This window comes from Epargyreus clarus, unplaced genomic scaffold (assembly GCF_041222505.1).
Source record: "Epargyreus clarus isolate Ecla_fem2 unplaced genomic scaffold, WU_Ecla_fem_2.2 ptg000035l, whole genome shotgun sequence".
Classification (NCBI taxonomy): domain Eukaryota; kingdom Metazoa; phylum Arthropoda; class Insecta; order Lepidoptera; family Hesperiidae; genus Epargyreus; species Epargyreus clarus.
Genome location: NW_027332240.1, coordinates 1,557,796 through 1,579,217, shown reverse-complemented (window position 1 = coordinate 1,579,217; position 21,422 = coordinate 1,557,796). Strand labels below are relative to the sequence as shown.

Genomic DNA, 21,422 nt, shown 5'->3' with positions numbered 1-21,422 from the left:
TACAGTCACCCCCCTTAAGAGTACCCATGCGTGTCGTCTAATCCCACTACTTATTAATTTAAATAATTTCATTTCAACGTGCATACAACAAAAATGTAAAATTGCAGCCATTTTACAATACAATATTTACAAGTTCTAATGTAATTTTACAATTGTTTTACTTCAGTTTATTCTGTAAAACAACTGTAAAAGTTTGTCAAAATAATATGCAATACTTATCATATTAATTCCCGTCGGAGATTATATTCCTTAAATATTTTTACCGTCATTATAATAAATGTACAAATATAGCAGTTATCATGCTGCGTTTAAATGTTCATTTGTAATTACAGACATTGCCCGTCTCAGGCACGGGTCGTGACAGACAAAATTATATTTTGCTTTACAATATTACTGACAGGCACGGCCCGTGTTACGATAGATATAAACACCTTAATATACATTATACAGTAACATATTACTTTGTCAATCGCGGCCCGTTCTGTATCGCGTATCCGTATCGCGTGTCTGACACGTTCTGTGTCTGTAGATACTAAACGAGATCTTATGTATCGAGGCATCGAATGGTCTAGATTTCAGCCGATTTCAACATTGCCCAAAGCTGTGCCTAGCCATGGGCGATACTAACAATATCTTTATTCCCACTATATTTATACATATTATAAATAACGGCAACACTTTATTATATAATTTAGTCAAAAAACCGTAACGACACATTTAAAGTTAATACAATAATTTAGTTAACTAAAAAACAAATAATAATAACTTCATTTAATACATTTGTCATTAAATTTAACATGAATATACTAAACTCTTCGTTAGGCAGGCTACACACTATCACACACTGACAATGTCATTATGTACTGACGATACTGTCAGTATTAATGATCGCGTGTAGCCCGCGTTAGTTCACAATCTGTACATGTAAATTAGGAATATATTGTATTTGCTTATCGTCGTCGTAAATGGAAATCTTATTCACAGCCATTTTATTAAAAATTCTACGTGTTTAGAAGGAGAAGCGGTGAAGATATTAGGCGGCCGTTACACGCTCGTTGGATTTAATTATTTTTTATTGCGATGCTGAAATTACGAACAACTGAGAGATGGAATAAAATTAATAAATATCTATAAAAGGACTTGTTAAATCACTTACATTTTTGAAGACAAAAGTGTTCAATGCCTTATCTTTCCTATTATTCCCACGGGCATTGACGAGTCAACCAACGGTAGCCAATGCTTTCGGATTATCGATAAGAAATACACGATTTATGATCGTGGTAACATTTCGACCACTCGACAAAGTAGTTCACCCAGCGGTCGTTTTCATAATTCCACCTGAGTCTGAGACACATCTCTATTTGGTTCTCTGCTTAATCCGATAAGTATTACTTACATATTTAGCTTGAGTTTTGCTGTCAGTAAAATCAGTTACCCGTGAAACTAACAGACAACTGAGCGTGTAACAGACGCCTAACGTATACTTTCAATCAACATAATATTATAGTGACATACATAATTCCTTTTTACCCTAATACATCTCTTTTATATTCCGTATAAACGAAATAATTTTTAGTAGATCCGATCTTTTATTTTCTTTTAAACGCCATCTTTGGCGAGATAGAATATAAACGGCCAGCGCACTAATATATAATATATGACTTTCACTACACTTTGTAGTTAATACAGATAATTTCATCACGATTTTTGTGTTTTTACAAGAGCCTAATATTACTTAAGACTTGGTATAAGCTTTTGAAAAAGTATCACGAAATAATACACAAGTAAAAAAGTATTTTTTGAAATTCTTCGCTTTTAATTTCTACAGATTTTTCAATACGGAATGTAATGCAAAAAGCTTTTGTATGTGTCTCGTTTACACCTATAGAGTATGAGCGAGAGGTAAATATAACTGCAATATTTTTTTATTACATTTTTCAAAGTTTGTTTTAAGTAAAATTAGGGTGTTGTAAAAACGGCAATATAACATCTTTATATAGTATTATATATTTTCCATTTGTTTTATAATCTATATTTTTTCTAACCGTCCTCCTAGTATTCTATATTTGAACTTTAAGTGTCAGAGAGACGAATTTTATTTAGTATTTCTAATATTTTTTTATTTTCTAGATGGCAAGCTCTATATTACACTGGTAACACTGATCAATTAAGCTTTGTACTCAAATTGTAATGTTGCTATATTAAAAATACAATTATTGCCATTTCAAATAGTAATTTTTTATAAAGGTTAATTTTTAATAAAATTAATACTTGCAAAGTATTTTTTAATAAACATAAAAAAAATTATATACATATTTTAATATAGCAACACTTACGATAGTTTGTAAGCATCTTTACATATAATTGTCTATGTCTATAATTTCATTTTTCTTTAAATAATAGAAAAAGTAATTTACGTTTTATAGCTTTTTAACATAACTTATTACATTTCAGAATTAGTAAATATTTCTTATATCGAATGTTTTAGAATTTACCGCAAATACATACTTTGTAACACAATATTCTAATAACCTTCCCAAACTTATTCCTTATTTTGGAATTTAAAAAAGTATTAACCTTGAACTTAAATAAGCCTCTTACTTAAGAACAATTTAATTAATTTCTTAATAAAAAATAGAATAAACAAAAATACAGGCGAAATTTGAAATTAGCCTTATACGTAAACGTAATAGTTACACGCGATTTTGTTCCTTATCAAACTATAGGGTTTAGTACAAACGACTCGTATAGATAATCGACGACAAAGGCTTGAATCGTGTAAAGCTATATGAAACGCTAAGCGGGAAGCAGGTACACAACCACTAACACAGCACCTCGTGCTGTGGTATACGCTGAAACAGAAATATACAATGTTTAGTTGAAGAAGGGAGAAGAAGAAATAGGAAGGACGAAAGCAATGGAAAGTCTGTTATGGTTCTAAAATAATTTGTATGTACGAACAAATAATTTTAAAAACAAAAATCCCGGTGTGGATGCCGGCTGACTTATCTACTTATTTTTAAGGCGACACTCTTAGTCCTAGAAGTGGCTGCGTATTTGTGATCGGCTACAGATGGGATACTTGTTCTAAATAGAGTTGGTTACAGATGCCTGGAGCGGGGTAGTGAACACATAACAACATGTGCTTTGCTTGGTCACCACAGCGGCGGCGCGGCGCCGTGCGGGAGCGGGCCCCGGCTCCCCCCCCCCTCCCCCTACTCACGAGCGGCAGCGGCGCGCGCGGTCACCACAGCGGCGGCGCGGCGCCGTGCGGGACCGGCCCCGGCTCCCCCCCCCCTCCCCCTACTCACGAGCGGCAGCGGCGCGCGCGGTCACCACAGCGGCGGCGCGGCGCCGTGCGGGAGCGGGCCCCGGCTCCCCCCCCCCTCCCCCTACTCACGAGCGGCAGCGGCGCGCGCGGTCACCACAGCGGCGGCGCGGCGCCGTGCGGGAGCGGGCCCCGGCTCCCCCCCCCTCCCCCTACTCACGAGCGGCAGCGGCGCGCGCGGTCACCACAGCGGCGGCGCGGCGCCGTGCGGGAGCGGGCCCCGGCTCCCCCCCCCCTCCCCCTACTCACGAGCGGCAGCGGCGCGCGCGGTCACCACAGCGGCGGCGCGGCGCCGTGCGGGAGCGGGCCCCGGCTCCCCCCCCCCTCCCCCTACTCACGAGCGGCAGCGGCGCGCGCGGTCACCACAGCGGCGGCGCGGCGCCGTGCGGGAGCGGGCCCCGGCTCCCCCCCCCCTCCCCCTACTCACGAGCGGCAGCGGCGCGCGCGGTCACCACAGCGGCGGCGCGGCGCCGTGCGGGAGCGGGCCCCGGCTCCCCCCCCCTCCCCCTACTCACGAGCGGCAGCGGCGCGCGCGGTCACCACAGCGGCGGCGCGGCGCCGTGCGGGAGCGGGCCCCGGCTCCCCCCCCCCTCCCCCTACTCACGAGCGGCAGCGGCGCGCGCGGTCACCACAGCGGCGGCGCGGCGCCGTGCGGGAGCGGGCCCCGGCTCCCCCCCCCCTCCCCCTACTCACGAGCGGCAGCGGCGCGCGCGGTCACCACAGCGGCGGCGCGGCGCCGTGCGGGAGCGGGCCCCGGCTCCCCCCCCCCTCCCCCTACTCACGAGCGGCAGCGGCGCGCGCGGTCACCACAGCGGCGGCGCGGCGCCGTGCGGGAGCGGGCCCCGGCTCCCCCCCCCCTCCCCCTACTCACGAGCGGCAGCGGCGCGCGCGGTCACCACAGCGGCGGCGCGGCGCCGTGCGGGAGCGGGCCCCGGCTCCCCCCCCCCTCCCCCTACTCACGAGCGGCAGCGGCGCGCGCGGTCACCACAGCGGCGGCGCGGCGCTGTGCGGGAAGCCGGCGTCGCGCGCCCGCCAGTACTCGCCGGTAAACACCCACGTCTCCTCGCCGCCTTCTACTGCTTTGCTGCAATCCAAAAAAAAATTAGTTATATTCATGTACTTTTAAACGGCATAGATGAGGTCCTGGCGATGGTCTTAATGACGGCAGTGTTGGCAATGTGGTCATGTCATATGTACAGTGGGTAATAACGCTGGTGGTAATGGTAGTGATGGTAGAATGATTATGACTATGGCCGTGGTGGTGATGATGTAATAACAATGGTGATAATGGTGCAGTCTCACCGGAACCAGGCGGGCGGCGGGTCGGGGCCGGCGCGGCGTCGCTCGCGCTGCGCCTGCTCCAGCGACAGCTTCAGCCGCTCCGCCGCGTCCACGTCGCCCTCCTCCAGCGCGCGCTGGTCCGGCCTGCACACGGACACCATGGTAAAATATAGATAAAGATAAAAAATATGAAGGTCAAGAAATAAAAAATTAATCCATGGTGGTACAAATAATTGTGACTAACGATTTATCGATCCATTTTTTTTTTTAATAAATGTACGATTGAAATTGAAGGTTATCGAAGTGGCTTCTCAACGTCGACAATAGTGTAAAGCCGGCTATAAACTCACACGAGAAGTTGCCCGAGAACCGAGAAGGCATCTACACTCATGCGACGTTCTCATTCGTATTTTCGACCGTTATCCAGAACGGATGCCAGTGCAGCGGCTTTACCTACACAATTACATACAATGTTATGGTCGCATTGAGACCGAAGGAGAATGTGATACCGTTCTCTTTGGTCGCCCGTGAAACCCTATGAAGAGGGCAAAAATACGGACACCGATCGGAGAACAAGAAGGCAAGAAAGCTATCACATTCGGCGAGACTTCTCGCGTGAGTATATAACCAGCTTAAATTAAAGAAGACCTTCTAATTTAGTCACGAGCAATAGTAACGCTCCTAAAATAATTCTTAAACGTGATTCGTATGTTTGTTTAAATGAACTCTCTCCATATCTAGGAGATTCATAATTTTATAACGCGGCTCACGTTGTTATTTCGAAACTTAAACCCAATATAAAATATTAAAAAGTAGCGAACAAGCGAAACAAGTGAGTAGGGAGTAGAAAGTAAGATCCAATTTAAAATTTACCGTACTGTCCGGGCATGGGAGTTCCTGAGTTTTTCCTTTATGAAATAAATATTAATGAATCCACAAAAACTGATATTGCCGACGTTACCTGAGCCTCGTGTCAGTGTGCGGCAGTAGTTCCCGCATGCCGGGCTCCAACTCGTTCAGCTCCATCGCGAATCGCGTGAACCCATAGTACATCTCGTGCTCCGGGGGCATCGCGCCTGTGGGAATAACATACAATCATTATTAATATATTCTTAAATAATTTTCACACTTATTTTTGCTCTCCGAACCATGTTTTTTTTTAATATATTTTTTAAAAGCATTCACACTTATACTAATAGTCGGGCTAACTGTAAAACAGTATTCCTTTGTGTTGTTAGATTGGTTTATCATCGGTTAAATCTTTTTCTACATTTTAAACCGGAGTTTCCATGCCGGTTCAGTTTTTCCACCAGCATCTCCTCTATCATTCCCTTTTTTATATGTAATATAGAAGAAGACGAGCATGCAGTCCACTTGATGGGAAGTGACTACTGCCGTCCATGGTCATTTGTAATCAGCCCTAAACACCAGATTCCCATCTGATGTCATACAGATGCGCAGCTAACCCTGAGGACTAAAGTTGAATTAATCCGAACGCCTCGGAAAGTATGTCTCCCTTACCACACCCTTCAAACCAGAACACAGCAGCGCCTAACACTGCTGTTATTAGGCAGAAATAGGAGTGGCTATGGTATCGCCGGAGTCGAACCCCGCACTCACCGGGTCGCCAGAGACAGCGCGCGGCGGGCGGGTCCCCCGCGTGCAGGGCTTCGGACCAGCGGCCCTGCAGCCGCAGCCGGCCTCCGCTGCCGTCCACCACCGCGCCGCGGACCTCGTGACGGCTGCTCGACCACGAGCTCGCCTGTGGACAAACCAGAAACTCTATTTAGATCTATAGACTATAAAGTAGGCTATAAAGTAGAGATTTAGACACAGCAAATACTGACAAACATGAAGAGTGCGAGTCTTGACACACACATTCCCCGCTCGTCGCACGTTACATACGCACACATAAATGAATACGCTGTAGATCCTACGCCCAGTGTGCGTGTGCATATAAAACTATAGAATATTAGACACATTCGTATGCTGGAACGCGTGGCGTAATCCCCTGTATTCACTGAGACACACATGCAACTAAGACACGCGAGCAAACGTTACCCAGGGCAACAATAAAAACCTACAAATATCTATTTTCTTAAAATTAATACTATTCCTTTATTTATTTATTTATTTATTCTTTATGAACCTTACAGAAATGTAAAGGCACAAAGGCGGACTTAATGCTATATAGCCATTAGTTTGTCATTTACCATTACTTCCCAGAAATTGATCCTTATAAACGACACTATTCGATAGTGGAATAATATAGAGGCTGTATTTTTTTTTTCAAAATGAACTCGTTCGATTCCCGGTTAGGGAAAAATATATATTTTAAAAAACAAATGATGCAGTTTTAGTTTTTATCAAAATCGGTCTCGTAACTCCTTTCAGTAATTTTCGCTAATCTCTATAGATTCCGATTTGACCCTGAAGGCCCATTTGAAAAATTCACCCTATATTTCTCATCTTCATACTACGATAGCAGCACACTTTTAAGTACTCTAAAAGCTTTTTAAAACCCACTAAACAATTAACATAAAACAAATTTGTAGCTACCTTAATAAAGTTCAGCTTGCAGGTGATATCAGTCCCGTGGCACGTGATGTGCATATCTCCGTACTGGTCCACCCAGCGCTGCCCGCCGAACAGGTTGTGTACACACGTAGTCACCTGCAAAAATTACATAGGGTAAGACATGAACGAATCCAAGTCTAAGAAATCGACAGTAAATTTATTCCAATCTTAGTGATACCGACGTCATGAAGTCGCGAAGTCTGCTGAGCCTCGGAATTCTACTTGCCAAGTCCAGTCTGATGCAGCCACACTGACCTTATTCCAGCTGTTATTCTGCAGAGGTCAGCGGAAGAACGCAGTGTTCACAACCTAGAATTCAACTTTTCAGTACTAGGTAGGACCTAATGCGTTCCTCTTGACAGATGTACGGTCAGCCACGGCCACACTGACCTTGTTCCAGCTGTAATGCTGCAGAGGATAGCATAAGAAGAGCAGTTGTCAGCCTAGAATTCAACTTTTCAGCACTAGGTAGGGCCTAATGCGTACCTCCTGGCTGGAACTCCATGGACTTGCCCCAGAACTTGGTCTCGATGCTGCCTCCTGCCGGAGCACGGTCAGCCACGGCCACACTGACCTTGTTCCAGCTGTAGTGGTCCCCGGTGGTGAGCAGGCGGACGTGCACGCGGCCCGCCGGCTGGAACTCCATGGACTTGCCCCAGAACTTGGTCTTGATGCGAGCCTCCTGCCAGAAGCACCAGCGCGGGGACTCCGCGTGGCAGGCCGATATCGGTGGGTGGTGGGACACCTGGAAACATAAATATCATCTTTCGATCAGGATATTGTTAGAAAAATTAAATATGTAGAACAAGAATAGAACTCTTCGTGGTTCGTTTGCCGTGGCACCATCATCATACCTATTTCTGTCTTATAAGTGCCGTTGTTATGTTTTAGTTTAAAATGTACTTCTATCTTCCTTTTACTACAAAAGGAAGCGGGTATTACGACTATTACGTTCCAACTTAGTCTTCAGTAATAATCACCAGTTTGGTGCTCTACTGTTGTGTACTAAAGGATAAAGTTGGGCTGTAGGTAAGGGAGATACAAGGCGTTCCAACTTATTTCTTAAGGGTAGCAAAGCATTCCGTAGCAGACCTCAATGCTTACTTGCTATTTATTTTATATAAAATCCAGTTATTAAAACACCCATTATTTTATACAAAAAACTACCCACCTGTTCCGCGATGAACCTGAACCCCCTATCACCCCTCACACACTCGTAGGTCTCTGCGAGCAGGGGGTTGAAGGGCTTGGAAGCGGCGCGGTGAGCCGCAGCAGCGTAGGAGCTGACCGCGAAGGCCGCGATCAGCGCCATGCGCTCCATGCCGCTGCTGCACGTCGAGGCTGAGTCCAGGAGCTCGGAGTACTCCAACTCCTCGCAGAGACGCTGGTAATATGTTTAATAATTAAAATCTTTATATATAAAAATCAGTTTTCGTAATTTACACGTACACTGTTTGTTAGAGAAGTTTAAAAAGAAATAATCTTAATGTATGTAAAAAAATCACCTTTTGTAAATATCGAAAAGTAGCCAATGGATTCACTTGAAAATTTTATATTATTTTATATATTGTTTGTATTTACTGTCTAAGAACATGCCTTTTTTATTTCGAGATTCCCATACGAACGGAACATACTTTTTAGTATCATTACACAGAGGATAGCATTGAGGTGAGGCCTGGTTTGTGGTGAGCAGAGGTATGTAGAAAATCATAAATATTTATAGTGGTTTCATTTATTTGACGTCAAATAAATAAATCTTATTTTCAGGTTTTTTCTCGCCTATACTAAGGGAAGATCCGGATACCGTAACCTCTCATATATCTGTCTACGGTCCTATGTACAGTTATCACCATCACATACCTGCAGCATATTCAACGGCTCGTTGATGGTGACCGGCATGGAGATCTGGCTGAGGTCCTTGCCGATGTTCTTGTAGAGCAGGTTCCAGAGGCTGGGCCCCCCGGGGGTGGGGCGGGGCGCCGGCAGCTCCGTCCGCCGGGTCCACGAGCCCGCCGCCGAGCGGGCGGAGCTCGGCTCCGTGGGGACCACTGCTATACCTGGGGGGTATATTATCTTTCTTGGTCACAAAAATAAAAATTGAAATTTGTTCTTATAGAAATTTTCTTTACAGATTGAGAAACTTATATATTAAATAGTATGGACATTTTTTTTATGTCAGTCAATACCTGTGTTTACATGCCATTATTTTATGACAATGTTTACTTAAATTATTTTAAAGTACATCTGAATCAATATATTACATATATTTTTTTAATTTTCTTAGTATATAATCACAGTACGAATTCATTCTAAAAACTGAATACAAGAAGTAGAAATAGATTCCAGTTGTAAGAGTCATTCAAAAATTATTTACACGTTTGTAAAACGTGTTAAATAGTTAGTCGTTTACGTATCGCAAATAATTTATCATAATATTCTTTATAATTCTATTCTTAGGTATATTATAATAAAAGTTTATAGATAAGTACTAATCATTATTTTAGTAAATACTTACTAGCGGCATCAGAATTGTCGGAGCTAGCGGAGCCCTCTTCGCTGCTCAGCGAACCGGCCTCGGAGGAAGAGTCACCATCCAGTTCGATCACACCGGCCTGAACAAACATCTTACATTAAACCTATACCTTTCTGCAGAAATGCAGAGGCCATGCAGAAATTACGTCACACGTATTTATTTATTTTTTCAAGTCCTTGCCACAGTTGGTTATATTTTATGAGAGTCCCCCCGCCTCGTTAGTATGACGTCACATATTTTGCAGAATTTCTTGATTTTTTTTACCCCTCCCCCGTCCTTGTCACAGTTGGTCATATTTTGTGTGAAGTGTGAAGTAATAAATTTTGTAATTTTACATCCAGAAATTATTAAATTTTATTTCCATTTAAATTTAAATTCATATACATATAATAAAATTGTAGATATATCACGTTGTGAAATGTAACGTCACGGCATTTTGAACTTCCCACCATTCGTCACACTATGACACACTTCATCGTCGACCTCCCTCCCTCTTAACGTGTGACGTAATTTTTGGATGACCTCATACCAGCTAACAGTACAATACTGGACATAAAGCTTCTTCAGAAAACCTAGAGTACTCTACAACGCTTCTCGTACGTGGAGCTGGAGGGAACTAAGGTTTTGTAGCGACCTGTGTTCGATGTTTTCATTAATGTGTCGATCAAATTACGATCGATTAAATTACATCGAAACGAAATCTATTATGTAAACCAAATATACTCATCTAGCCTTTGGACACACACACATATTTTTTCTACTTAGCATATATAAAACAATCTACCCCCTATCTGATATCACACTCTCATCACAGTGTCTTGTGGCATCACAGTACCTCATCGGTGTCAACGATCTCGATTATATGTATCTCTTCAATGGTCTCCTTAGTTATTTCCGTAAGATCGTGTAAGCAAAACATTAATACATAATAAATATTAAAATAAATATTTTATATTAATCACATACGTAAAAATATGCAATAAAAAATAAAAATTAGAAAAGCTTGTAGAGTAAAAAAGTGCGTTTTTAAAAAGGCATAAGCATTAGCAATTTATATTTTTTAAAGTTCAATTAAAATGTTATTAATATTAAATATATTTATTTTATTAAATACTGCATTTAAGTGCAGTTAAAATTATACTGTCCATACGTCAAATAGTCAAATAAAAATAATATACTTTAAACTTCAGGAGTATAAATTAAGAGTAGAACTTTCTGTTTCTGTGAAGGGAAATGTTTTCCTAGAGTATTTAAGTTTCATTCTTTGGCACGCCCTGTAGCCCAAACGGCATAACGATTTTTAAACTTTTTTTTTTAAACAGATATCGTTAGATTCGCCATAATTGTGGGAGTAACATCTAAATATATATAACTCAAAGGTGACTGACTGACATACTGATCTATAAACACACAGCCCAGACCACTGGACGGATCTGGCTGAAATTTGGTATGCAGGTAGATGTTATGACGTAGGCATCCGCTAAAAAAGGATTTTGATCAATTCTACCCCCAAGGGGATAAAATAGGGGATGCAATTTTGTATAAATCTTCTTAGTTAATAATATTACTTCGTAACGCGAGCGAAGTCGCGGGCAAAAGCTCGTAGATAATATTTTTAAGCATTCCCGTTTTTTGTTTTTACAATAATTCTCTTGATATCAAATCAAATCAAATTTATTTGTGAAATGCTTAATATACATATTTTATCAATAAAATACTATGCATTTTGTCATCACTGACGAACAAAGTTATCATATTATAAATTATTATAATGTTAAAGTAGTTGATAGTACATCATCATCACATCATCAGATCGAAAGCCTCACCTCATCAGCATCAATGATCTCCGTCGGCTTCAGGTCGTCGTCATGCTCTTCAGCGTCGAAGAACTCCGAAGCAGACACACATGAGGAGCTGTAGCTGAGTGACTGTTGGAATTGGCGATTCTGGAATGTGTTTGTTAAGTATATCTAAATGAAACACAGTGCTTACACGGGATACATAACGTGTACATAGAATGGATTGTTTCTATAAAATATCGGTTTGTAACGACTTCCCTTTTACTCGTCAAAAGATGGCGCCATGAGTATTCTGAATCACGCTATAGAAGTTTTCTTAACATCTTGTACATATACAAGCTTCGAACTGAGACCGTCGACGCACGGCCGCTCCCCGGGCATGGTCACCTAGCCCACAGGGAGATCTCCCGCCGCCAAAGATTAAATTAATTATGTTTAATGTAGCCAAAGGATTAACGAAAACCAAAGTAATTATAACTAACTATTTATTAAAGAAAGTTTAAATAAAATAAAATAATATATATTACGCTACATTTATATTTAGGCAGACACGCCATATCTTTCTCAGATAAAACTTTGTCATAATAACGAACACGGCCCGTTTTTGCGTTGTATTTAACATAAATAAGTCAATTGTATAGGAGAATAAATTGTTGTCTGGCAACGGCGGGTATTACACCTAATATTATGAGTTTGTTGCTTGAATTCATGAAATAAATTATATATCATGTTTAATCTCTTATTGGATTATAATAATAGGTTAAGTAGCTTTTGAATGACAATGAAATACGTCTAGGTTTTAAAACCATTAGTATGAATTAAATGTCAAAAAAAAAATTGTCGCGTAGCGAAAAAAAAAATAGTATGAACATAGATTAGTAAAGATACTTCGCCGCCTTGAAATTGAATAAAGCCACAAACGGCTTATTAGTAAGTTCGTTTTTTGAATTCTTGACAAATAAAAACGTTTTTAGAGAAAATTTACGAATAAATAACCAATACTGCGTAATTTACATAATAAAGAAATAATATATTATTTCAAATATTTTAGGGACATTTTTGCACGGAGACGTGGCAAAACTTTTTTACGCAACTATTTCAATTCTCAAAACTGGGTACATTTTCTTGTTAGGAGTGAGTAATCTTTACTAATCTATGGGTATGAACTATGAATGTGCTGTAAAGTGTATATACTCACAGCCTCGGAGTTCCTGCCGAGCGAGGAGATGTCTGCGAGGTCGGAGGCGTCGTGTATGCGCGCCAGCCGCGCGCGCAGCTCTGCGGGCAACACTTCGCACGTCATTATGTACGCCCCGCGCGGCTCACGCCATAACACAACATACGGGCAATAGTATATTTTATTTTTATTTAATTATTATGTGAAACATTTATAGCCGCACGTAAAACCGATTTCTGGCGTGGCGACGCATGCCGTGGCACACGTCGCCACGCTATACGATGGTATATATATACAGTCTATATGCAGTAGTGTGTACGGTGTGGCGACGCGTCGCCATGCGCAATCGACTGTGCGATTCTCTCCCACTCGATCTGGCGTTAAGCCATCTTTCTCGCTACACTGAGCTCGAATACCTATAGTGTATACTCCGTAGTGTACACAGTGTTGTTTACTACAGTAAACATAACCTGTGTTTTACTTGAAAACAAATTATTTTTCTGATAATAAAATGTCTGACCGTGATAATTTAGAGAGTGAAAGTGATTATTTATTAGATATCTTGATAATGTTATGTCCAATACTTTTGTAACATACTTCAGTTACCATCGACCAATTGTCACAGTAATACCGTCCTCAGAGGCAACATCGAATATAATTATTACCGAAGTCACTGATTAAACGAATTAAGTAGTCACGATTTGAAATAAATTCGTAAATTTTTGTATTTAATGAAAATAAATGTTTATTCAATAAATAGTCATCGTTATCTGGAAAAAAATCGTAATATTTTATTTTATCATTATGACATATTTAGTTCCTATCACAATATGTTCTTTTCTGCATATTACTTTTACAAAATAATGTCGATGTTTCACATCTGCCAGGCGTCCCGTGACGGCTCACATTTTTTTATTTAGGAAACATACAATATAATATGACACTTAAAATGGTTATAATGTATCACTTTCTACACTCACAGCCCCACACTAGGATTCCCTGTGTCGTGGGTGCCATGGACGCACACATAGAGAAATACCCAAACACCCAGACACATACATCTAAATTCATCATTTAGATGTCTGGCCGGGCATCGAACCCAGAACCCTTTGCGCGTTACACCTGTATGGTGACCGCTACGCCAAGCGGATCATGGAATTGAAATTAAATTAATTTAATTTAAATATGGTTTTGACCAGGGTTTCAGTAACAGTTCTTACGTTTCGGTGGAAAGGTATAGAAGTCGACTGACTTACATAAAATATGAGGCATCTATAAATCGGCTAAAGGTTTTGATGGTGATAGAACCCTTTTTAGTTTTGCCCCTGGTGGCACCACTGCCATACCTATTTCTGGTGTGTTGTGGTTTGAAGGATATGGGAAGGGAGACATACTTATGCGAAGCTTTCCAACTTCCTAGGCGTAAACGGTAGCAACGCTTATATGACCGAACTCGGGTAGGACTCTCATCTTGTCTGGGTTTGATTACAGATGCCTATAGGTGGAATGTATGCCCCTTTGCTACTTCAATATTAATAAAAAAATACACCACGACTATTTTTAACGCACTATTTTTAAATATCCATTGGTCGTAGTCTTACCGTTAGATGGGTCGATTGTACAATTTTAAATATCAAAATCCCCGTAACTCCGTTCAACGCTCGCTAATCCATATAGTTTCTTATTTTGCCATTGTGTCCCATTTAAAAAAATACATGCCCTGTACATTTTTTTTTTGTTTACGAGGGGGAAACCTTCAAAAGGTACCCGGTGTCGTGGGAGCGACGTAGGGTTATGTGGGATTCTTACCGCACTAAAACCCCCCCGGTGGCCGTCCTCGGCGCTGCGTAAAGGGCTCCGGGATCTCCAAAGGAACGCAACCGGAGTCCTCTTAGCGCGTTGCCCCGTCGGGCTCCGCCCAGGTGAGCTTGGCGCTCGCCACACCGTCTGCTGTGTACGACGTTATGCAACCACACATACCGCCGTCCTTCCCGGGGCCGCTGGCTGGGCGGTTCGAGCTCCCACTCTTGCCACCCGCAACCCCGGAAGCCCCCTTTTAGTCGCCTCTTACGACAGGCAGGAGATACCGTAGTCCTATTCTACTCCCGAAACTACAGGAACGGCACTGTACATAACCATTACTATACCATACAAGTATTCTTAGTCCCACACAATCCATCACCGTCATCAATACTCACCCGAGTTCTGCTGCAGCGCGGTGGTGAGGTTGGTCCTGAGCGCGACCACCACGGAGCCGCCCGCCCCCGCGCCGCCCTCCGCCGCCTCCATCGCCGCGCGGAGACGACCCCGCTCGCACACCTGGGAACCATAGGAATAATAATTCTAAACATATTTGTAATATATTGGATTGTTTTTATAATATACTAGTTTTTGCCCGCGGCTTCGCCCGCGTTTAAAAGAAAATAATATAACATTCTAACATACATAAAACTGAAAATTCGTACCTTCAACTTTGCTAAAGATCATCACTTGATCAAATGCATAGTTTACGATTCAATCCTTACTAATATCAATTAAAATAATCGATGTTTTGGGCCCAAAAGACCGATTCTCCGATTAATCGATCTTAGATCGCCATTCCTAGTTCCCGTGGGATTTCCGGGATAAAAACTATTCTATGTCCTTTCTCGGGTCTCAGACTATCTTTGCACAATATTTCATTAAAATCGGTTCAGTGGTTTAGGCGTGAAGAAGAGACAACCAGACAGACAGACGGAGTTACTTTCGGATTTATAATATTAGTAAGGAAGTAAGGATGAGTAGCAGTCGAGCATGCAGTACACCTGATGGTAAAGGACTTCCGCCGCCTATGGACATCTGTAATTAACCCTAGATAGAATTAGATATTCCTACCCGAGGACGGCCCCAGATGTGCCGCTACCCCTAAGGACTAAGCCGGAATGCCTCGGAAAAGTATGACTCCTTTACCACACCATTCAAACCAGAACACAGCAGCGCGTAACGATCCTGTTATGAAGCAGAAATATGTGTGGCGGTGGTGCCACCGAAGTCGAACCACAAAGGTTTTAACGATTTCAAATGTGTAGTTCATATGGTGGTAAATTCTTTAAATTCAAGAATAATATCTATTTTTTAAATTAGTACCCTTTGTTACTTGATTATCCATCGAGCCCAACCGCACAGAGTAATTAAATAAGGCAGAGATATAAAAATGCGGCGTCCAAATTTATTCCTCAGGAGTACCAACGTGTGTACAGTACAATCAACCTTAAGCGGAAAATCTATTGTCTTTGAAATGTTATAGATGTTGCATTATATTGCCTGTTTTCGTTCATTCTCAACTCATCCAAAACCTACCAAAGTTGACACAACAGTCTTCAAGCTGGCGACCAGGTCCTTGGCGAGCACCGTGAAGTCCTCCCTCAGCTGGTGGTCGGGAGTCAGGCTGGTGAGCGACGTGGGTCCGGCGGTGTTGAGCGCCTCCGCGCCCGGCAGCGACTGGGGGCGGGTGGCCGCGCACGCTGGAACGGGCGGTGACGTCAGTAGTGGTGGGGAGGAAGGAGGGGGGATTCATACGAGTACGAATAATGCGACGGATATATAGTTTCATAGTATATTCTATGAAACTATATATCCGTCGTATATATGTATATATGTATGTTAGACGAAGTATAGTTATTTGTGTATGTCTCTTTGGCTCTGTAGACTAAACGGCTTGACCGATTTTAAGACATGAAGTGTTGTTGGATTCGTGTAATTGTCAGCTATATTTTTAAACAGTCTGGTTACTTAATTTCTTAATATTTTTATAGTTATAATATAAATGTTAAAGTATTGCTACTTATTAGAAGGAATTGTTCAATGTGACCACTACTGTAATATACCGTATATATATTACAGTAGTGCCACATAGGAATATTGTGATTTTTAATATCAGTTGCGTAACTGATAGTAAGTGATTTCTACTGAGCATATAAATCTGTTACCGACCCCAAATAGGCAGTATTACCTGAGTTCGCTATTGTTAGCCCTGAGGACTATATTATAACGGTTTCCATAAGTGTCTCTATAATACTGTAAAGAGGTGTAGCAATGGTTTGGTGGAGTTAAATCATGAAATTATACCACCTTAATATATATTTATATATTACCAACATAATGTACATTCATACATAATACTAGGCTAATTTAATGCCATCATAATAATAGGCGAAAAATGCATGCAAGGTAAAAAAATAAATGGAGGAAATATAGTACATTTTTAAGTTTATACATTTCATGTTTTAAGTACAAATCTTTATTTCTTAAGACCTACCTGAAGTCAAAGATGCGTTGCTACTAAGAAATAAGGGTGGCCTATACAGAGCGTACTATGGTAGACAGAAAGTCTCCTATACTATGTGAAGGTATAGTCCGCGTAAAACTGCTAGTCCGCTCTGATTATAGAAATGAATCGCGTCGCCATAGTAAATTGTATGACTACACTAGCTCGCAACAACTTCAGAGCGGACTAGCAGTTTGGCGCGGACTATATCTACCGTAACATAGACATGGGCCGTGCCTGTCAAAATATTGTATAGGTAATAATGACGTCAAATGTGTTTTGCGTCAGAGATATATCTCTTATCTCTGATCTGTTCGAGATCATATTAAAAAATATCTATAATATTATATGGTTTTAGACTTTTAACGTGTTCTTAATTTATTTTTGTCGATATTTCGACTCCGATCCATGCAACTGAGTTGTAATATCGGCAAAATGGAATTAAAACCGCGTACCCATTATAAATTAAAATGTAAAAATAATATTATTTTTATTTTCAAATATTACAAAGTTGTTTTTCACTTAAAAAAAATACACATGGTGGTTTAAAAACGTCCTACATGTGTTGTGTTTGAAAAGGTCTATCACGGTAATTACAATGCATTACACACTAATGGTAATAACAATATATTACCGTTAGTGTGTGTGTTAGTTATACACCTCATGCCTCCCCAATAGTGGGGAGCGGCATAGCCTAGCAGTTGGACATAAAAATATTACAGTAAAATAACTTACACTCAGCTTGTTCCCTAAACTTCTTCAACTCCTTGAATATATAATAGAGCAAAAGTTTTCCAATCGGCACTAAAATACCACTACTGTCACTATCACTAGTCATTTTGAAACTTTGCCTAAAAATGCACAAATCACTCTTTCACCCAAAATATTAAGTAAGAATAACAGTTTAAGAAAACTAAAATTAAACTTAATTAATTTATCCCTTTTGCAGAACAAAAACTACGCACAATTATTTGTCAAAAAAGTCTAAAATATTTTGTCAACAAACAAAAAAAACCTTTTGTTTTAAAATTACATATTCTCCGTTTCAACTAAAACATCTTTACATACAAGAAAAACAATAATAATGATCTGATTCACTGTAGTCATTACATTTTTTGAAAATATACACAACATAGAATTATTAACTTTAATCCCTCGTAATATGATCTAAAACTATTTCCTAATCCATTTGCAATGTCTAGGAGCAAACAAAATCTGTATTGAGATTATCTTTTATCTGAGATAACTGAAAAATTCTATGAGATAAATGAATCAAGGACATTTGAAGCATCTACTGAGTGATTTGACACCTTATTTTTAGTACAATATGTGTATCTTATGTGAGGCTGTTTCTAGGTCAGTCTGCGTACACTTGTACTTAAAATGTTTTTAAGAAATATAAACACTATTTATGTTTCTTAATTTTTTAATGCTATTTCTATTTCTAAGTCAGTCTGCGTACACTTGTACTTAAAATGTTTTTAAGAAACATAAACACTATTTATGTTTCTTAATTTTTTTAATGCTATTTCTATTTCTAGGTCAGTCTGCGTACACTTGTACTTAAAATGTTTTTAAGAAACATAATGTATTAACAATAATAGTATTTATGTTTCTCAAAAACATTCTTCTATTCACATTATTTTTTTATGCATTTCTATTTCTAGGTCAGTCTGCGTATATAAAAACTTGTATATAAAAAATTTCAACGCAGACCGACCTAGAAATAAAAATAGCACAAACGTTTTTAAGAAACATAAATACTATTTATGCTTCTTAAAACCTTTTTAAGTACAAGTGTACGCAGACTAGACCTAGAAATAAAAATAGAATAAATGTTTTTAAGAAACATAAATTGTAAAGGAGTATACCGTACACAAGTATATTTGTTGTTAACCGTCTAATTCAACCCCTAATTAAACTAAATAGTATTGAAGTCCTAACTGAGATTCACCACATATCCGTTGTCACTGCCTTATGCCACAGCCTACCTTCAAACCAGACAACAGTAGTCTCCCATACTGATGCTTCAAGGCAGAAACAGGCACCTTTTTTAATGAACAACGTTATTTAAACAGAAACAAATCTTTATACACATTTTCATATTGCTCAAAATGTGCAATTATACTTGATAAAAACGCACCATTATTTATATTAGTGGAGAGTCATAAAATACCAAAAAAAATTATCATGCAGGATCGTGGTATATAAGGACTTTGAAAGAAACTTGATGAAAACGGGCTAATACACTAAAATATGATGAAAATTGAAATATTTTACAGATACAAACATTTTATACTCAGCAAGAAAATATACAAAAAAAAAAAACGCTTAAACTCCAAAGGATTCCACTTGTATACTTGTATTTATAAAAACATATTATTTACATAATACTTCCTAATTATAAAAATTAAAGTGTCAAAGCCAATCCATTTGATTTAAAACAATTCATATTATTTTGAAATGAGAAGCATATTATTTTACAACGTGCGTTCATCACGTATGTGTGCGCACGTATGCACGGAAGCTTGCGTGTGTGCACGTAACATGTGTTACGTACAGAATGTACTTAGGGATATGAAGTGATTTCTAAATTCTATCAAAGCTGGCCTTGTGAGCTGAATTTGAAATCTGAAGTCGCAATGCTTACGCGACGACACTGTGAGGTTTTTTGAAATTGGACGTTATCTATAGCAGTGTTTTTCAATCTTGTGGCGACCCCCTTGTATGTACATATATTTCGTGACCCGGTAATCTCCGTTTATTGTAATCTATATTGTCACAAGAAATGGTGCGACCCCTTACATACACATTTTTTTTTTATAATATAAGAGTAGCGGACGAGCATGCAGTCCACCTGATGGTAAGTGGCTACTGCCGCCCATGGACATCTGTAATCAACCCCAGATAGGATTAGATATTCCTACCTGAGGTCGGCCACAGATGCGCCGCTACCCCTGAGGACTAAGCTGGAACGCCTCGGAAAAGTCTGTCTCCCTTACCACACCCTTCAAACCGGAACACAGCAGCGCCTCACACTGCTGTTATTAGGTAGAAATAGGTATGGCGGTGGTGCCGCCGGAGTCGAACCGCAAAGGGTTCTACTTACTACCTTCAGAATTTGCCGGCCTCTTATTCACTGTCGATTCTAACATATGTATATGTTACAGATATCAAATCCGTTCAAACTTTTTTTTCTTTATAATAAAAAAAATGTGCTAAATACATAACTAACTACCTAAAACAGGTATATTTTACATAGATTAATTTGCTACATGATTTTTACTCCTAATGACAATTATTAAGTAAAAATATCTTTTGAACATAGACTTTTTATTAATTCGCACTTGAGCATTGTAACAGGCTAGGGGGTCGCAATTCTTACTTTGAAAAACACAATCACAATCTACAACTGACGACTAAATTAGGATATTTATCAGTTTCTTTGTTTTTTTCAAAAAATATGTTCTGAGGCAAAAAACGGGTAGTAAACACATTTTTTTAACAACAAACGGTGTAATCGCGTATTCAATGAGAGGAGGGTGGGGGGTGACTGAAATAAAAGAAATAAAAAAACTGTCTTACGAACTAAAGTAGAGGCCAGAAATGTCGAAAGAAACGCTGTAAGACAAAACGAGAAAATACTTCATTAGATAATGTTTATCTTTAATTTTTTAATGACAATTGTATGTGTCATTACTTTCATGCAAAATTCATTTATAATAATGAAGTGTTGTGATTTTAAAGTTCGTCGCGAAATTTTAAATATTTTATTATGTAACGGATTCTCGCAACAGGCGGTTTTTAGGGTTCCGTACACAACGGGTAAACACGGAACACTATTACTAAGCCTCTGCTGTCTGTCCGTCTGTCACAGGACGGACTATATCTTGGACCTTTATTGGCTTTATTGACCTTTATTGGTTGCCATACAAGAGACCGCTATTTTTCGGTGTTTTCCCTTTATCTATTGAAACTTAATAGGTAGACAGTTCAAATGTTCACAATACATTTATGACTGCTAAGATAACAAATACTAAGAAACAATGAATATTTGATGGTACGGAACTCTCCGTATGAGACTTCGACTCGCATTTCGCCCAAATCTGTCAATTCTTTTTAGGTATAATTTCACGATATTCAACAACGTTCCTTATCTTTAATTAAAATATACTGTACGACTAAATCTATTAGTCTCGTAGTTATTAGCGATATAAATATGTCGGTATTTTGTGACACAAAAAAGTTAGACTAGCAATCATTCTATAGCCGTCACAATTTAATAGGCCCATTTTGACACATGCCATCCTAATATCATTAATGTCTTAAACTAACTTTTTAGTAGGTAGCTTACAACCACGTGACGGCTAGAGCTTGCGGCTTCAAAGCATTTGAAAGAAACCATAATCGATTAACTTTCA

The 21,422-nt window shown here is 40.0% G+C and overlaps 1 protein-coding gene across 1 annotated transcript in view; it reads right to left on the bottom strand.

The window, feature by feature from the left end:
• Positions 1 to 2,357: 2,357 nt before the first annotated feature.
• LOC140756551 (oxysterol-binding protein-related protein 3-like) overlaps positions 2,358 to 21,422 on the bottom strand; it is a 58,858-nt gene continuing 39,793 nt past the window's right edge. The window contains exons 11-24 of the mRNA XM_073092074.1: positions 16,035 to 16,198; positions 14,894 to 15,014; positions 12,717 to 12,808; positions 11,546 to 11,665; positions 9,702 to 9,798; positions 9,047 to 9,243; positions 8,358 to 8,570; positions 7,761 to 7,931; positions 7,169 to 7,282; positions 6,230 to 6,371; positions 5,571 to 5,685; positions 4,631 to 4,753; positions 4,289 to 4,412; positions 2,358 to 2,852 (exon numbers count right to left, since the gene is read on the bottom strand). Coding sequence (XP_072948175.1) covers positions 4,310 to 4,412; positions 4,631 to 4,753; positions 5,571 to 5,685; positions 6,230 to 6,371; positions 7,169 to 7,282; positions 7,761 to 7,931; positions 8,358 to 8,570; positions 9,047 to 9,243; positions 9,702 to 9,798; positions 11,546 to 11,665; positions 12,717 to 12,808; positions 14,894 to 15,014; positions 16,035 to 16,198 — 1,772 coding nt within the window. The 3' untranslated portion in view covers positions 2,358 to 2,852; positions 4,289 to 4,309. The remainder of the gene's footprint in view (positions 2,853 to 4,288; positions 4,413 to 4,630; positions 4,754 to 5,570; positions 5,686 to 6,229; positions 6,372 to 7,168; positions 7,283 to 7,760; positions 7,932 to 8,357; positions 8,571 to 9,046; positions 9,244 to 9,701; positions 9,799 to 11,545; positions 11,666 to 12,716; positions 12,809 to 14,893; positions 15,015 to 16,034; positions 16,199 to 21,422) is intronic.